At 40.0% G+C, this 19714-nt stretch overlaps 1 protein-coding gene across 3 annotated transcripts in view; it reads right to left on the minus strand.

The window, feature by feature from the left end:
• The window catches only part of FHOD3 (formin homology 2 domain containing 3), a 387204-nt gene that overhangs the window by 110850 nt on the left and 256640 nt on the right, over positions 1-19714 (minus strand). For 2 of the 3 annotated variants that reach the window (XM_010573894.1, XM_010573885.1), the window contains exons 7-10: positions 18238-18349; positions 11899-11993; positions 4884-5027; positions 1966-2204 (exon numbers count right to left, since the gene is read on the minus strand). In XM_010573894.1, the coding sequence (XP_010572196.1) occupies positions 1966-2204; positions 4884-5027; positions 11899-11993; positions 18238-18349 (590 nt within the window). The remainder of the gene's footprint in view (positions 1-1965; positions 2205-4883; positions 5028-11898; positions 11994-18237; positions 18350-19714) is intronic. The other variant, XM_010573877.1, reaches the window with a different exon arrangement.

Raw genomic sequence — 19714 nt, forward strand, 5'->3', positions numbered from 1 at the left:
GGTGGTGTGTGGGTGTGGGGGGGGGTGTTGAGGAATTTTATAAAGATAACTGCAACATGAAATTAAATTTGACTGCTTAAATGAAGACTTCTTTCCTGGTTTTAAACTTAAATTATGCTCTAAATTATGTCACTGTCAAAGGGGGTGTGGAGCAGAACTGGGTAGGTTTTTTTCAAAATAGTAGAATAATTATTGAAATTATGCTATGTCGGTGAAAAAATATTTCAAAGAACTTACGAAACTCATCTGCCATGTTTCTACTCCCCCAATACTAAAAATCAGCTCAAACACAAATTCATTAGGAGTTACTGAAGAATGCAAAATAAAGCTAGTAAGCAAACATTAATAGTGAGAAAACATATCGGTAGAAGTTGTTGTCCTGCATGACTTGTATTTGTTTAATTACAGTTTGAGAATCAGCAGTTTCTGTAGAATTGAAGCATCTCTTCATTTCCAACCCAAATTCATCAGTTAAAAAATAAATCAATATCTGCTCCACATCCACAGATACAGATCCCCAGCCACATTTGTAAGTCATGAAGCCGGGCCTGAGATCATGCACGAGGCATCCCATGCAGAGCGGCTGAAGCCCCCAGCTGTACTCACACTGAAGATGCTTTAAACTCGGCCTCAAACGCACTGTCATCCTTGTCAGCAGCCTGTAAGACTACGGGGCTCTCAGCTGCCAGCCCACTAAAGACCCGGCCAACAGAAGGTGAAAGAAAACAAGCATGAATGTGTTGCCAAATGCAAGAAGGAAAAAAACAAGAAAAGAAAAAAGCCATTATGAGGTATACGACATGCAACTACTGTTTAAATTATCTGGAGTCTTCTATTTTCATATTGCCTGAAGCCATTAAACTTTATTCTACTCAGTTTGCTTTGCAAGAAGGGCTGCTTTACACGTAATGCAGGATTTTAAGGCTCTAAGTTCACATCCAGTGCTAACCAACAGAAACCTCCAAAGAACTTCCCGAATGTTATGATCAACACGAGATACGCTCTTCGTGGAGCACGCTTCGGTTTTTCAAATTGCACCTTCAGCCGCTGGATGCCAGTGTCCAGCTTTAGCTATCTGCAGTGCAGGATCTTCACCTGAGCTAGTCAGCCACATTCCCTTTGTAGTCAACACAGAGAAACAGCCAGTTTCAGAGCGTGATTCAGCTTGGTTGAAATTTCAGGCATGTAGAATACATTAGATAACTGAAGGCCTACCAGTGCTTGCTGCACGCCACTGACATCAAAGGGAGATGAGCTGATCAGACATTTCACTTAGACAAAATTAATTTCAGCCTTCTTAGGCAGTAGTCAGACATGCTGAGGATCTGCAGCTCTCTTTTTTCCTAAGCATGCATAGCCCAAGCCAACCGTTACGGGACTCGCAATGACGGTAGCTTCGACTGACTCCAGTGTTGCAGGCTGCTGCTCAACTAGTCATTACTGTCTCTCTTTCACTAATTATAAAACATTAGATATATTCACTACTACAGCATAGCCTCCAAGGAAAATATTTATGCTGGAAAGCTGATTGCAAAAAGGAAAAAAAAAAAAAAAAGAATGAACTGTAACACACATGGGACAAATAGCTCTGCATTAATGTGACTATGGCCTTGTTACAATCTTCTATTATGTGGGTATATTGAATATAAAATCTGTCAATGGATGAAATTACCCTTGGTTAGTTCTCATATCAAATGCTCTACCTCATGTGGTTTGGATCCATTTGCTTAGGGTATGATGGTGCCAAAGAACTTGGCTATGTAGATAAGTCAACTACAAATCCATTTCTTTTCATTGTTGGTGGTTTTTTTTGTTTTAACTCTAAATAAGCTTTTTTTTTTTTTTTAATTCAACGGAAAGAGGGAAATAAAGAAAATAAAAGTCTGTCAGGTTAATAAAGCACAATGAACGTAATGGAAACTAATAGGGGAAAAGAAAGGAGTATTCCCCAGCTCATGCGCTTACCTCTCACTGAGATCTTCGACGCGCTGCCCGTGGCCTAGCACGAAGCTAGGACTCGACTGGCTGCAGGGACTCGCAGGGGCCGATAAAGTGCTTTTGACGTTCTGTACCGAGTGCCTGCGGCTCCGTCGGCGTTCTAAGCCCCTTCGCTCGCTAGTGCCGAGGCTGGCCCGTCGCCGGTCCTTGCGCCCGCTGGGAGGGGGGTCAGCACTCTCATCTCCATCCTCGTGTCTCAGCGTCATCTGAGAAAGAAAGGAAGAAAGGCGACGCTTCGGACACGGTGCCTTTAGGTACCGCCGCTCTTCACACCCAGGCTTTAAAACTTAACGGATCTCAACATCATTAACCCCTATTAGCGTCAGCATTTCTATAGCTATCCCTAGAAGTTGCTGACTATCCATTAGCGCAGTGTAGCAGTTCTAACAATGGAATTACATACTGACGCCTTGTATAGAACAGTACAGGACCTGTAGCAACACATTTATATATCTCCTAGTTTGTTTGGAGTTTTTTTATGTAGGACTTAATTTTCAAGGAAGCTGAGCAGTGTTGGACACCTAGCGCTCTTTATTTCCTTCCAAAATACTTAGATAAAGCCTTGGCTCTAGTGAAATCAACAGAAAAAACTCTCATGCATTGAATGACTGAACATTTCCTCATGTTCAGACATGACATTTGTAATGATCGAGTGGAAGTTACTGTCTACTACTTTAGGAAGTATTTTAGAACAGCACCATCATTTCTTCCCAGCCAAGGAAGAGATCAGCAGATACGTATGTAACTGCATTCCTCTTAAAAATCTCCATTTTCATATATCTCCCTGCAAAGTAAACAAAAGAAAAAACCTAACAAACAAAACTATTTCTGTGAACTGGTACCACAACGGATTAAAAGAAAAAATACAGACTACACATCTCCTCTAAGCCTTCCAATTTTTAGGTTAGCAGGATTACTTTCACGTATGCTTTTCAGTGGAAAATTCAGTATTTCCTGCCAGTTCAGAAGCACCGTCAATAGAGGGGAACATATGTATAATATCAGAAAAGGATGATGCTGAGAGTAGCATGGCCACAATGACATTTGACAGAAACTTCTGACACAGGATGGGAGCTCATCAGCTGAAAATAGTAGAGGAGTAAAATACAGGTGCAACACCTAGTATCTTGAACTACAGCATGCAGCTGGGATGCCAGTGTGACATACCTCTAACAGAAACAGAGCAAGTGCTACCTTAGGGGACGTGAGGAGAGATATTGCTGGCAGAAACAACAAAGTTACTGGTGGATCTCATCTGAAATGCAGCATAACATTTATGTAATCTTTATGTGAGAAAGATCCATTCAAATAGGTAGGGGTGCAGAAGAGAGTGATGTGGGTGATCAGAAGAATGCCTATCTTCCTGTTTCTATCAGTCTTGTTATTCTGATAATTCTTACCAGAAGTGACTTTAACAAAACAAAGGCAGGGGGAAGTGTGATATCTCTGCTTAGGGTGTAAAATCTATTTCAGTGGAGAAGAAAAGATTTTTCAGATAAAGAACAACATTGGCAGAAAAAAGAAAGAACATGCATAGTCTAACCAGGAGTTGTGAGTTTTTCCAGTATAAACTGGGGGGAGCTGGCTGGGGTGAGGGGATCGGTAAGTGATTGGTGAGCAACTGCATTGTGCATCATTTGTTTTGTATATTCCAATTCTTTTATTGTTATTATTATTGTCACTTTATTATTATTATCATTATTATTATTTTTTTCCTTTCTGTCCTATTAAACTGTCTTTATCTCAACCCACGAGTTTTACTTTTTGTCCGATTCTCTCCCCCATCCCACTGCGGGTGGTGAGGAGGGAAGGAGCAGCTGTGTGGTGCTTAGTTGCCATCTGGGGTTAAACCACGACAGCATGTCTAAATTTAGTCTGGTCATCAAGAAAAAGCTGGTACCCGACTAAGCCAACTGCTAATTTTGCAATCAAGTCTTTCAGTAGGCACAGCATGCGCTAAAAAACCTGCTTTTAAGATTAATGATCATGTTTTAAAAGGGATTTTACGAGCTGATGCCTCTGACAATAGAAAAAGAAAGAAGAACATGGAGCCCTCTCATTCTCATGTTCTTATTTTGGCCCGACTCTTCCTGCAAACTGCTGTATATAAAACTTAACTCTGCTCAAGTTAGTGAAGTGACATGGGTGTAGAGTTGAGGAAGAAAATGGAGAATCAAATCTACCAAATCCTTCGCTGGACTCGGAGCGAGATAAAGTCATTTCATTTCATCACATCAGAACACAAATTCACATCTACATTACATTAACTTCAGCCTAAGCCTCCCCACTCCAACCCTTCCCAAAGTCTGAAAAGAGGCTAATAATTAAGAAACTGGATATCCTACCCTTACATATAAATACTTCTGAAGTAGTTATTTTATACTTAGGTGGTGAATGTGGAGTCATTCATTACTCCATTGCTGCAAACTGTATAGGATCTGGTCCAGTGTAAACTCGTAAACAAGGACTTGCTGGGTATTCAGCTGCAGAACAAGTGGTATTTGTGAACCTGAGCTCAGCCGAACCTTTTTCATGAGCTGAATACTTTTGCATATGGAAAGAACTTCTACTTACTTCAGGATGTGTAACTACCAGTCTGAGAAAGTTTTAATTGCAGGCAGAACTGCCTCTAAGGAGGCTAGTAAATACGCTTGTTTGCCTTGGAGTATGCCCCAGCTTTAGTACGAAATGCATTTGCATTAAACGCAGCTACGTACCGTAGCAGGGCACATATACGAATGTGTGTAATACTTCTAGCAACCAGATGTTTTCCTTTTAAAATAAAATAGATAACCAAATTTCACCTAGGTTACATTCCCCCCTTCCTCTTGGCTTTGAAGTCTGCACAAGCTGTAAGATGCATAAAACAGGGCATGTTATGTTACCTCATAAATGTTAAATTGCTCAACTAAGTCCAAGTCTGTTCCTTTCTTGTTCAAGTGTCTCTGTGAAATAGCTTCAATGCCTAGCTCTTCCAGACAGTCCACGACGTCGTAGAAAGAGTCTTGATCTGGCAACCCCGACAGAGTCTAAAAATCAAAGGAAAAACATTTAAATCTGTTTGTTTTGAAAAGAATTAAACAAAGGTTTTTAAAAGCGGGTGGCAAGTGGTGCTATGTATGATTTCAATAAAGTTAAACCCATGATGTGGGATTAGAGACACCGCTAGAAAATAAAAAACAAGTGGCACAGCTCTTAACAAACAACTCTGTGCACTGTGTAGAAAAATGAATAATTGGCAAAACAAATAAATGTTGTTATTTCATACAAAAAAGTATGGAAAATGCGGGCCTTTAAAATACACAGTTGGATTCTTCCTGGCTTCATTCAAGTACAGATTTAAAGAACAGAGAATGTTAAAGCATCAAACACAGGGATAAAAGCAAAGACAGACAAAAAAAACAGTTTAGCTAAAAAGAGTGAAGCTGATTTCCTACTGATTCCTCTAAGTTTGGCCTTAAGAAGAAAAAGTCCAACGCACAGCTGTGTGATGTCAGGACAGCAGGAAATATCCTGCACCATGTGCCTACTGTCCTCCACACCTGCAGCAGAGGTCACCCTCCCAGCGCACAAACTGGTTTATATTACAGAGATATCGACTCCTCCCTTCCTCCCTTTCAACTTGAAAAGCCTTATGAAAGGTACACTGACTCCTTAACTCTTGTAAAATGTTAAAAGAGTTACTAATTCCTGATTATGAGGCAAGTTGTTACCAGTGGCACCGGAAAGGAGCTTTTGCCTATGAGAAAATAAAGAATGCCAGTAACAACAGCTATTGAAAATGAACTGTTTAAGTTCAGAGCTTTCTATGGCACCTGCTCTACGCTCAAGAGAAAGCACTTTTCTTACCATAGTCACTTCCCATTTTTTTGGTGAATTCAGAAAACTGAGAAAAGGAAGATGGTCTTCTGCAGTATGCCGTGCATACCGTAGCACGACACTGCCACGTATATAGCAAGAGGGATTGAATCAAGTCACTCACAGCTTTACTGCAGAGTGATGCGTGGGAAGAGGTCATGGGCATTGGACAGCTTTGTTCAGAGCACAAGTGAACTTCATCCACCAGAGTCCTGCAGACATTTACAAAGACAACAGAAAACACCAGTATTCTGGTTTGCCATTGATTTCTACTCAGCTTGGGCTGATTTTTTACCGCTTCCTATGAGTGACACAGAAAAATGAGTGTAATCCTGCAGATGTTGAGCAGAAACAACTGAACGTACTGTGCAACCTACTTGCAGAGCAATGCACACCTCATTCCAAGAATCAGTCTATACAGAGCCATTTCTGCAAAATACATGAGAACGCAGACTGCAGGCAACACAGTTGCTCTGGATTAGCTCACCAGAGACATGCTTACTCCAAAGTAGTTTCCTCTCTCCTACTTAATTAGAGAAAGAACAAGAGATAGAGACAGCACACGCAAAAAACAGGCTCCCTCCAGAAAGAGTTTCATCTTCTCATGCCCAGGATGGGATGAACTGTGCTCCGAGAATACTGGTTTTCTGGTGTCTGGTTTTCCCAAAGTGGCTCTGAGCAGCAGAGTGCAGAAGAGAGCAGCCACTCTGGGCTGCCTCCCTACAGCAAGAAGCTTTACATTCAGAATCACAGAATCATTTAGGTTGGAAAGACCTTTAAGATCATCAAGTCCAACTGTCAACCCAACACCACCATGCCCACTAAACCATGTCCTAAAGTGCCACATCTACGTGTTTTTTGAACACCTCCAGGGATGTTGATTCCACCACCTCCCTGGGCAGCCTGTTCCAATGACTGACAACCCTTTCAGTAAAGAAATTTTTCCTAATATCCAATCTAAACCTCCCCTGCCGCAACTTGAGGCCATTTCTTCTCGTCCTAAAAACACTGGTCTGAGTTACATGACTAACAAGACAGAGGAATAGACAGCTGACATATCCTGCCCTGCTAAAGCACCTCTTTCTTGTGAAATGAGGCACTGGAAAATGTGCATCACCAAGGTACTTTTAAATTTAATTTTATTTTTCTTTAAACTAAACACAACACAGCAACATTTTCTTCTTCAGTCATTACAGGACTATTGTCTGATGTCTGGGGAGGTCCACTGCAACAGGAATGCTTAGCACAAACACCAATGAAGTGTTAGGGTTATATGTTCAGGCTCTAACTAAGTATTTGTCTCTGTCCAGAACAGTATTTAAGCCTCTGTTTAAAACCCACTGAAGGCCATGAAACGTTTTCCTGAACAGTGCTGAAAATAGATACCACATACATTTTGTTCCTTCCGAAACTGACACTTAGCATTGAGTAAAAGTCTGAGGATTCAGCAAATGACGCTATCACACTGTAAATTCAATGGAGCTTTAACACGGATATGAAAATACTGTAACAGAAAATGATGTTCTTTATCAGGCTTTCTCTTGCTTATGAAAGAAGTAGACAGCAACTACGCTGACCTGAGTGTCTTCATGCACAGTAAGATGTGATGTCTTATGTGCAAAAGGGCGACAAAAGAGTCAGATTATCTGCACAGATCTTCTGAGCATTTACTTCTTAAAATATCAGGAAACGGTCTCAACGTTGATATGCAGATCACCCAACTTCAAGTACAGCTTTTTTAAAATCTGAGGTAAGGCAGGCTATAGACAGGGAAAACAGCAGCATAAGGTAGTATTTACTGGCAACCCTGCTTTTGTCAGCAGCCTTTTATTGGTTAATATAATTTTAAATCATGCAGCAGTGGAAATCCAATTTTCACTGCATGCTACTGGCCAGAACTGGGCAATTGAACTCCCAAGTATAGGAATCAAATATTTTTCCTTTGCACGCTTTGTCATTAAACTCACAGATCCATTTTCAGAGCCTAATGCATATCGAATTCAATTTCTAACATTATAAAATGGGATATAAAAGGGCATGACTGGTGTCACAACAAGGTCAGTTCAGTCTAGCACAGGAGAAAGACTTCTGCAGTAACTAAACACAAGGGACATGAAGTGCTTGCATAAATTAATTCTGGCCCGTGATATTAGAAAACAAGAGTAGGCTGCAATTTTCTTGGTGGCTTTATAAAGGAAACAAAAGTCGCAAACAGCAGAGCAGAGGGCGTAAATTGGACAGGTCCTTCCAAGGTCCTTGCTCCTTCCCAAGTACCTGGTTATGTTCAAAATGATACTCCAATATCAAAATACACATAAAAGTCCCAAATAGCTCCTCCTGCTATGAAGACTGAGCCTTACAAAATAAAAAGCTGTCTAGAGAATTAAAATTTAGCCACTTGGAGAAGGGTGTTTAAACCATACTCTGTGGTTTGCTTGCTGAATTTTATTACAGTCTCGCTACCTTAGACCAAAACTGGGATTTAGAATCCGAAACTCTTCAGAACTCAGGTGTACAAAGGAAACATAAATATGAATGTCAGGACTCATTCCTATGCCTCTATCCAGTTTTGGTTTGAGGAAACATCCCTGAATTAAGATTTTTATTTGTTTGCTGTGTGATTTTCCAAGTTGCTTTCCCAAGCCCTTGTGGGAAAGCCTGTGCAGCTTTGAGTTCTTCCCTCTCAAGTGGCTGCTTTTGGAATAGTGAACTAAATTAAAACCAAAATCCCAGCCCAAGAGTTTTCAGCCTGATATATCTTCTTAACAGCATTTTTACTAAAGCCTAGACAATACATTTTACCTACCACCAAATGTAACAGTCCCAATGGAAAGAAAGGCAAGAAAACTAATGAAGCTGTATTGGGGGTAAAAAAAAAACCAAAACCAAAACCAAACAAAAAATGAGAGTTTTATGGGAGTGTAACAGCCAAATGTTTTCCTAGATGATAGAACCTATTAGACAACACACTCAACTGGTAATAGCACTATATTCTTATCACTACATATCCTCAGTTACGTTTCTGAACAAAACCTGACATAAACTAGTGCTAGTCTGTGCCTGGCTTCAGACTGAAAGGCTCTCTCTCTATTTCCAGTTTTTAAAATGTGTAGCCCTGGATGATACTAGCTAGTAAAACTAATAAGCATGGTGCCTTTTGTCATTTACAAAACAATCACAGTATAAAGCAGTGGTTCAGAGAGGATACAGACAACAGAAAGGCCATTTGGTGTGCAGTGCTTTACGTGCAAGTCCAAGTAACGCAAGACTACTACTAGCAGTAGTTACTACCCATCCGACAGACTGGGCTTCACTAGAGGGCTGTGCACTCGACAGAGACATTAGCTAAATCTTATGTGCTACGGTGAAACGCGCTAGCTGGTAAATAAACACGCATAAGGGCATAAGCCAAGTTTTCAATTGCTTTGGGATAGGAAGAAGCCTCTCTCATGTATTTGTTTTCCCAGGTCCTGCAACTTCTAAAACATCTGGTGCAGGCAACATCAGACACAGGCCGTAAGATGATCATTGCTCCAGTGTGGCAGTTGCGATATTCTTAATGCAGGTCATCGAAAGTTGATGTGCCAGCTGCTGTATTAACACCACACTGCCCCGAAACAGCACTTTTTCAGCTGACGGACTGCTGGTGGGTGGTACTGTAAGCTCCCACTAATAACCACTGGCCTGGAAGCTGGTGCTTAAATTCTAGTCTTATACGAGACCTGCTAAAAAACATTCAGTGCTTAATCCATCTAAAACATATTAATTTTTATGTACATTCTAATTATTTTGTCTATGTATTTTTAAAAAATGTATTGTATGATATGAGAGAACAAGCAATATTAAATGCAAGTAACAAGAAAATCAACAGTAATCTTACAACTACAAAGCTTCTAGTGTAATCTCAGTAATGAAGAGGTTTTACAGCAGTTACATAGAAAGTGAATTGAATGCAACACAGGATTTTCTTTCTGCATTTGGTAAGTAGGTTTTGGGGGGTTTTTTTTATATACAAAGGAAACACAAAGGCTTTAATCTATCTGGACTTCAGCAATAAAAATGAAGAAAGTAGAGACTAGAATAAGATCTAACAGATCACAGGAACTACGGAAAGGAAGATAACAAAGGTTATACTGGAACTATACATAACTAAGTATCTGCATTGGGATCAATCTCATTTAAGAGATTTGTTAATGCCTAAATCCCCCCAAACTAAGAGAGGATTAACATTAGTGAAATGTTAGCATAAGTCAATTGGTGAAGCATCAACAGAAGAGAGGGAGAGAATAAAGGGATGGGAGCAATTCTTATGTCTGGGCAGATGTGTTTTATGCTCTTGAGCAGGAAGGAAAACTGTAAATGTATACATGGCGACAGAAAAAGGAGCAGAAGTATGCTTCCTTAAGACAAATCCCTCGTAAGGACTCTGTCTGCATTGAAAACTTTGACGTTTCCTTGCCTAGAGAAGCTGAAACCATCTGAGCCTTCTTTGTATTCTCTGCGGGAGAAAAAAATTACAACCGTGACATGCTGCTTGCTGTTTTCTCTATAATCATGAAAAAAATCCCATTAAAAACATCATAAAGCTGTCCATAAGCCAGATCATAATTATAAGTGTGGCATTGTGGGATTCCTCTCTTCCTTGATCTTCATAACTGCCTTGATCCTTTGACTGTGAGATGCTTTTTCTTCTTGTGTGTTTTTAAAGAACTACCTCCTCCTAAAGATAGCTTTACATGTAGTGAAAAACTTAGACTAAAGGAATCAACACAGAACAACATTTTTGAGGAAGTCAAACACCAGGTAGATTACGACTGTGCAAATGATGAACAGATTTATCTCAGAAAGAGGAATTGGTACACAAAACAATGAGGTGTAAAACAGAGAGATTAAAAACTAGTCGCCTTGGCTTTAATAGCAGCTAGAGACAGAAGCATATAAAGCTGGTGATGCCTTTCAGAAAGAGGACATCAGTGAGATAAGGTGGTCTTTTAAAGTCAAGAGGATCCTTACTACTATGTAAGCAGGAGCAAGGGCAGCTCTAAGCATAAGTGCAGTAACATCAGCGATGTCACCAGGAGAGCCCTCTCAGGCTTCTTTGCTCGACAATATCTGCCATTAAGAAATCTTTTTATCAAAAAAACACCAAAGCAACCAACGGCCCCAACCATGTAGCCATCACCATAATAAGCTGGCAGCTTGATTTATGACCTCCAGCAACAAACTCAGGATCTTTAAATGAATATAATCAATAGTAATAACATTCCGTAATACTCTGGCCTGTTAAGTATAATCATAAAACACACAGTTATTTTGATTTGATAGCAGTATGTTGATCTTCTGTGCTCTTTAAAAAATCCATTTTTAATTTTAGTCACCCTAACATTTGTTTAGGACTAGATGCTAATTTTTAAGGAATTTACACTAACAAATTTCTAACTTTTACGGGCCTTTCACCTTCTCCCTCCTCATAGCACAAGTGAGTACTTTGGAAAACATTTGATTTTACTGCAAACTACTACCTGTAATACAGGACGCCAGAAAACATAAAGAAAGAAGAAAAAATGTAACTTCGGGTTTTTAAGGAGAAACACTCTTACTAGCACTGAGACCTGCTAAATTCATCATATTTGGTTTGCAGTAAAAAAAAAAAAGTAAACAATCTGAACTCGAAAACTGTGCACAATGTAAGCCTTCGTAAGCATGTGATCTTTTCACCAGCACTTGCTTTCTTTCTCCCCTGGGACAATTAGTTGAGTTAGTTTGCTGAGTTTTGTTTTGCACTGCGCTGTCTGCGTTGGGAGAGGAGCCGTGTCATAACACGTTTCCGCACAGCATCCAGCAAAATGGCAATTCTGCTCCCAGCTACCGCCTCTGGGTGACTGCAACACCAGTAACAAGAGCGTGCTGACTGATTACAGCTGGTCCTGCAACTTCTCCGGGACAGGTCTCCTTTGTCGTATATTCTCAACAGGGAAGATCGTTATACAACTGAAAATGCTAACGTTATCTCCACCAGTTATGCTAAAAACGTAAACAAACCTTGTTAACCAGGGTCATAGCGTAAACCAGTAGTTCGGTATCAACCCCATCCTTCTCCTCCAGGATCTCCATGATGTTGGACCACGGCTTGGCTCCTAAAGGAAAAGCAGAAACCATTGGTGACGGTGATCAAAATGGAAAGCTATAGCATCAACATTTATGCAAGAAGCAGCACAAGTTGGAATATGTGGCCAGGTGGAAGATCAAGTGGAAAGGTCCAGGTTCCTCTGCAGTCTCCCCTCCTTCACAGAGAGTGAAGTTAATGCAGTGAAAGCTACCGTGCATCCTAATGCAGGGATCTAAAATATGCCAGGTGGACTTTCCCCAAAGGTACCAATTTCTCTCCCTTGATCATGAAGGAAGCTTTGTTAGCCCAGGCTGATCAACACTGAACTCCTAAAAATCACGTGGGAGGAATTTTACGCCACCTATCGTAGGTTCACATAGGCTTAGACAAATCTTCAACAAAAACCTATATGCTATGCTTTCAGTGTGCTTGTTGCTCACATTCCTTGTGCTATTACTGAGTTGCGCTGCATTAAGATAAGTCCTGTTAACGAAACAGTGCAGCAGAGAAACATAGTTTTCTCAAATTACAGGCTGTGTATCTTGGATAAAAGAAATGATCAATGAGGGGAAAAGAGTTTTGCTGTGGTTCTTACTCAAATTATTTTCGTAAGAATCTCCTCTACAGAACTTTCAGATACATTTCTCTCATTTTTCCACTAAGTAAGATCAAAATTTGCGCTTCTAGTTATGATGCATTTGCTTGATTTGTATGTTGATTTGCATTTGCAGGCATATCTGATGCCTAAACCCAAGTGGCTTAGTGAGTTATTGTGCCAAAAACATCAGACAGGCAATGCCAGCCAGACTCAAGATAACCTCTTCTGTGGAAGGTACCTTGTAAAACCATCCTGTTCCATTTGGCTAAAAGGCAGATAGTTGCATTTACTAAAGAAAAAACCCACATAACTATTTTACCTAGGAAACTGAGGTAAATAATCAAAGACTGTAAGTCAGTGTTTTGTTTGGAGACAAGTTAAAGGTGAGGAGGACGAAGCAGAAAGCTAACCCTAACTTAGAGATACTCAATTCAACTACACGAGTGTAACTGTGAGAGTCTTGGAATTTCAGAGGGAAACATGCAAAGTATTCCAACAGCCCACATCCCCGAAACACTATGGGGATGACGATAGTTTGAGTATAATCAGGCAGTAAAATGCAAATGTTTCACCACAACCACTTGTCGCTGACTGATCAGTGACCCCAAGGTTAAAACTCTGCATTACTCTCACAGTGATAACGGCCCGTGTTTATTCATGCTGATATTATATAAATATCCTGCTATACAGACATCAAATCTCTGCTAACCAAGGATCTCCGTTTTCAAGGTGATGGCAGTGCACTGTGTGGAAAAACCTGTCTATTAATGAATGCAGAGACAGTGATATTTCTCCTGTTTTCTCTCCCCCTCTTTTTGAGACAGTCTCTGATCTTTACTACTGAATAATAAATCAGAGCTTCTTTATCTCAAGCAAAAATCAAAGGAGGGGGGGATTCACTCTCAGCTCTCCAGATGTATTTATGTGCATTACTAATTAAATACTAATTCAAATACACAGCTGTAATGAAAATACACTAGACACCTCTTTACCAGATTCTCTATATTACCAGACATTTTCTGCAGTACATGTTCAAAAGACATGTGGAACAAATTCACTCAGCTCACAAATGATATATGATCAGCAGGAATGATATCCTCACTACAAAAATGTCTTCCTGTGGTTTCCAGTGAAAAATAAAAATTGAAGAAAATAAGAAAGAGAAACAAAATGGGGAAACTATGCAAATCTGACTTATGACAATGCCATTTGGAGAAAAGCGAGTTGACAATAACATAAAAAATTTATTATTTAATCCATTGCATTATTCAGTGAGAGTCCTTCTAGGGAAACATGCCTTTATTTTGCAGGCAGGTTTTATTCTTATTGGAACATTCCTGTTCTGTTTATTAAAGATAGCATCCTGCTGCTTGATTTTTCTCCTGAATGTCTCAGTACTTCTCCATTATCATAAAAGAATATTTTCAGGATCATCTTGCTGTTTTCCTGCAAGGATGATATATAATTTTCTTCTACCCATGTTGCTTCTCTATTTCAGAATACAGGTTTTTTAAATTGTTTATCAGCCGTACTTACTAGTAAGGCAGCCCTGTAATAGCTTATCCATCTTTCAAAGGCTTTAATTAAGGTGCTGCTATTAAACTTAGGCAATTTCCAAAATCTAGTCTTCAATTTGAACTTCTTCATCTATTTCCTAACTAAAATCAAGAGGAGACAGTACTATCAATGACTTTGATAGAGCTACTTCAATTTGTACCAGATTAAACCTTTCTTTTTAAATGCTATTTTCCTCACTATGATCTCAAGCTGAACAGCCAAGGAGTGAACATGGAAATAGCCATAAGGGAACAAGGCAGTTCTGGTGTGGAAGTTGCACCATGAACTTAATGCATTACTATACTTGGGTTAATATTCCTTGCTAATATATAATGAGAGCCTATAGTTTCCAACATAGGAGACACCATGGGATGTGGCAGATCTAAAACAGGCGTCTGCTCTCATCCACTCTCATGCCCCGAGCTTGGATTTCCAAATATGTGGTTCCTGGAGAGTCACCACTTAGAGATGAGACCACAGGCTGCAGTCTACATGAAAAAATTAATTTTCAAGGCAATATTTTTGTAACGATAGGATGATAGTGAAAAAACTCCTTCTCCTTTCAAGCTGCATAGAAAAACTTTGTGAAAGATACCTTGGAAAATAATTCACTAAAAAAATTGTTGACCCTTCTAAACTCATTGGCTGCTGCAGTAAAACAATGATGCTCATACAAGTGATATGAAAAACACGATGTATGTTTTTCTCTTTTCCTTTAAAAGGTTATTTGTATTGTGGAGAACATTAAAAGCTCACCATTTATAGATGGAAAGGAACCTTTGAGGAAACTATTATGCAGAGCTAAAAATCTACAGCTTCCATTTTCTGTGTAATGATCAGAATATAACAAATCCTGAAAAACCTAAACTCAAATCTAGGTTTGGCAATGTATATCTATTTCTAGTAAAAAACATAAATCCATTTAATATTTGTGTATTATGGAGTTTATTTTTAAAAATAGTAAGTGTAATCATGTATGCTTGCCAATTCTCAAAAAAGGTTTACTTTCCTGCCTGTCCCCTCCACCCGATCATGATGCAGAAGAACGTTGATGTAAAAGAACGATGATGTAGCATCCCAGTGATTCTTCTAGGAGCAGACTGGGATGTTCCCACAAGGCTATGAGTTCCATGCAGAATTCATGGCAAAATCGATGGGAGCGATGAAACAGGCTCACCGATGTAAAACAGCAGAGGTCGAGTTTTGCGTGTTCTCCTGCCTTCTAATGGGGAAACCAAGAACTGCTCGACTGCCTTTCACAGGCTTCTCACTGGGAACACCTCATTATCATGGCTACTTCAAAGAGGAAGGCTGGAACCTCAACCCTGATGCTACTTACAGCACGCTGAGTAGTCACACGCAGGGTGCACAAACACGCGGAGAACTGTGGGGTTGCAACAATTAAGCCTACATTAAATTAATACAATCTATTTCTTCAATAATGTTGCCCACTATTTTCAGTCTCAGTCTTTCCTCAGTTTCCCCTTTAAATGTTCTTACGTATTTCATTTAATGCTGTCATCCGCGTACGATGCAAAATCTTGACATCACAACTACACAGGATGTATAAAGTATGAAAAACCTTGCATCAGGTCAGAACCATACATGAGGACTGCCACCAACTTACAGAGTGCCTGTCTCTAGTAGCCATAGGATGGAAAGGTAGTAATAGTTTTGGAAAGACCGCAACATCTTGTACTTCCAGCTATTAAATATGAGTGAACATACAGCCTTCCATCATACCTATAGTATGGGCGTTCATTTAGTGGGTACCTAACTATGCGTGAAATGGCAGGAAAAGCGAGGAACTTATAATGCAGGCCATTTACAAATAATATAACAAGTCAGGTAGCAGAAACTTAATTCACTAACAGTATGTGACAGTTTCCAGGTCAGTCACAGGGCTTTTAATCTCTGTCCTAAAGCAGCCCCAGACAGCAGAGTGCAACACCAGCTCCACTTGCCAGAGCCCGCACAGTCCCAGTATGCTCAGACTGAAAAGAGATCAAATTCCTCTGGGGCTCTGAAACAAGAAAGGGCAGGGGAAAAGGGGAGCTAGATGGATGTATAAGTAGAAGCAACTTCCTATACGATGAGGGCCATGCAGTTATTCACTTACAGTCTGCTCGTATCTGAGAGTAAAGCCGGCACTTCCATGGATCTCTGTACTTCAGTTTGCATATGGATGTATTCTCCCATAGGAACCACAGATGGGATTGCTTTGAAACTAGGCTGAGTTAGTATGGGGTTCTTTATGTTAATCATGTGTGGTACACATGTTGAGGAATTATGTCATATCTCATCACCTTGTATGTACATGAAACATTGGACTTTTGTCAAAGCAGTGCTAAACTTAATTATATACCTGCAAGATTTATGACAACATTTCAAGAAAAGGTGCATCGCTTTTTCTTCCTCTATTTCTGTTCCATTAAATCAGTCATTAAAGGCAGGTACTCCTCAGTTATAAGCCACTAATTTCAAAATAGAAATTAAAACATAGCACATTCACAGCTAAAATTGAAGGGCTATTATATCGATGACCTAAAAAAAGAACTAAATATAAACCAGAAAAAAAAATTATCTCTATTGTAGCTAAGTGCAACTAGTTAATAATAAACAAAGAAAAGAAGAAAGGAGAGAGAGAGAAAGAAAGAAAGAAAGAAAGAAAAACTGGGTATTTGGGGCTAAGTTGTTTGCAAGAGTTCATGAGACAATCTGCCAACTGGTATGAGAATTCCCATAAACTCTTTCCTCATGCTCCTAACGTATCCATCTGACTACACACATCACTTTTTTTCACATGTTCTATGTTGTTACTTAAGTTGTTTTATTACTTTGGGACATGTAAATGCTTGCCTAAGGCTGTTCTACAGATACAGAAGCGCATGGTAGTGTGTTTAGGGTCCCCCTTTCTTTCTCTTTTTTCTCTAATGAGGTTTGCTAGCATGTGAACAGATGGCAATTTGAACATGTTGAGAATACCAGTGAGTTCAGAGAGCTGAGAAATACTAAGAATGACTGCAAAAATAAATCACAGTGCTCGCAATTACATGAATATTGTAATTACATTTCTGCTTATGGCATTGTAAGGTTTTTTGGTTTTAATTCAAAGCAGAAAGCCAACCTGAAGAGTCCACTGTTTAAAGTGTTGCACTGTTTTTGAATTGCCCCTGCCTGCTCTCCTGCCATATGAGACAATCTGGTTGGGTTTTTTTTTTTTGTCTTTTCAACGCACTCATTCTGATAGCTGAAAGCAAAATCTAGCTACTTTCTCCTCTTTCCGGCACCACCTTTCTTCCCAGCCCCCGACTTTTTTTGTTTCACTTTTACCGTATCAAGTCTCTCAAAGAAGTTCAGCATGGAGGCAGTTGCTCCACAAAGGGGATCTTGCTTTCAACCTCCATGTGTTTGAGACCACAACAATGGCTCTCCCAACCTCAAAAACTCTCCTTGAGGCAAAGGAATGTTTTGCATCAAGAGAGAACGCCCCGGGAGCTTAGCAATGGCTTTGTGGGAAGAACAAGAAAGAACCATTTTTGTTCTATTTATTTGTAAAAAATACAGTATACATATTCAAGTATTTTTCATGAGCCTGAAGGGTAACAGATTCCATAGTATAATATCTGCTCAAGGGCTTTATTTTAATGTAACAACAGATGGTTTTGCTTTTACTATAAAGCCTGTACTATTACTGACCTCGTCTTTCTTTTCAAAGGGATTACACTGATTAGATACCATTTTCTCTTCTAAATCAGACTGCTGCTTCTCAGAAGGAAGTGGAAAGACAGCCTGGCCTGAAGGAGCCTGCGAGGTCGGAAAATGCAAGGAGGCTGACTTTGCGCACGGGTGCAGGGAAGGGGCAGTGACTGCGGTGCCCAGGGAGGCAGTCGAGTTCCTCAGCTTTTCACTCGTCGCTTTCCCACTATAATTCATCCCTCAAAACAACCTTAAATTACATGAACACTTAAAATATGCTTTTAATCAAGAAATGAAGGGTACGTCGCGCAAGGCAGGCATCAAGACAGCAACTCTAGAACCAACGAAATTCGTGATGAAATGCCACCCTGATCTCAGCGGTGCTGGGATTTTGCACCCCCCAAGTAAGGCTACTCACCTCTCTTTTCATCAACGGTAGATACTGCCTGGATTAAAAGCGGTGCATTGGATTCGGTATACTCCACAAACACCAGCAGCAGCTTCAGTGCTGTCTTTACCACCAGGCGGAACTGGAAGAAAAGAGTGCAACTTGTCATTCGGCAAACCACAGCATTTCCAGATGTGCTAAATGACAGTGGGCAAGACACAAGCACAGCAATCCGGATCTGGTAATAACACATGAACGGAAAAGATTAAGCAGTGCCAGGCAGGACCGAAAAAGTGAAAGGTAGCCAGTTGGCTGAAAATTTCACTCACCAGACAATGCTCTCCTAGGGAAGTCTCAACAGTCGATGAATCCAAATGAAAGCGTAATATGCTGCCACATGTAATAAAAGGTTGAACATCCCACCTATGCGTACACCTATGCATATCCCCAACATTGCTGTCCAAAGTTTGATGTATACAGAACCTACTGAGCTAAGAACACATATATTCCTCTATTTCTCAACACAAGATTTATTTCCCCCTTTCACTGTGAGCTTTTAATGCTGTCAAGTTGCTGTATGATGGGCTGATTTTCTCCTCATGCTTTCTTCTTTTCTCATAATGTTACTATTCAATTCTTAAATTATTAAATAGATCGATCTTCACTGTTTAACACAGCTTGGGAAAAAGTGTGTTTAATCTCTATCCCACCCCATCACAAAACATGTGATTTACTGGAACTGAGCATTCTGCCTGCAAGTTTTCGAACTCAGTTTTTTGTACATCCCCAGGAGTGTGAGTTCAGCAAAGACTCAACATTGGTAAAATGGACCCACTGGAAATCAATAGCCAAACTCTATCAGTTTCGTCACAGATCTCCCATTTCCAGAGAGGATCATTTGACTATTAGATAATTTTCAAAGCACTGAGTAAGAATTTTCAGGGACTTGCTTGTCATGACCAAGTATGTGAAAAACCAATTCTTTACTTAAGGGAATATTTGGAGTTTTTAATAAAAGGAGATGTGAAAGCAGAGGACTTTAATAGGCAGGGTTCTACATGCCCAGCTAAGAGGGCTTGTACTAGAAGAATTGATTCTAGGTCAAATCTGCTATATCCTCAATCTAAATAATGGATTTAAAGCCAAATAAAGGGTGCTACACCCCTTGTCCCAGAAACACAATTTCCAACCTACTGCAATTGAATCAAGCTCCAGAAAGACAGGTATTTGCAAGTTTACTGTATTTTTCTGCTACCTTGTTCTGCAACAAATCTATCCAACAATGTGTAAGATTTTTAATGAGATAGCTACAGTAATGTGGTCATTACTCTCTCCTTTGCCACTGACAGATTTTTAAATCCACTTTAGGATGCATTCATGTAGGGATAAGCCATGCTCCAGAAAATCCCTGTCTTTGTCTCCTTACATTAAGTTGGTAGGCACTCTGAAACATAGCTGCCTGGTCATTAAAATGTCTCACACGGGGGGGGGGGGGGGGGGGGGGGGA

Source organism: Haliaeetus leucocephalus, unplaced genomic scaffold, assembly GCF_000737465.1.
Source record: "Haliaeetus leucocephalus isolate CR32 unplaced genomic scaffold, Haliaeetus_leucocephalus-4.0 Scaffold3, whole genome shotgun sequence".
Classification (NCBI taxonomy): Eukaryota; Metazoa; Chordata; class Aves; order Accipitriformes; family Accipitridae; genus Haliaeetus; species Haliaeetus leucocephalus.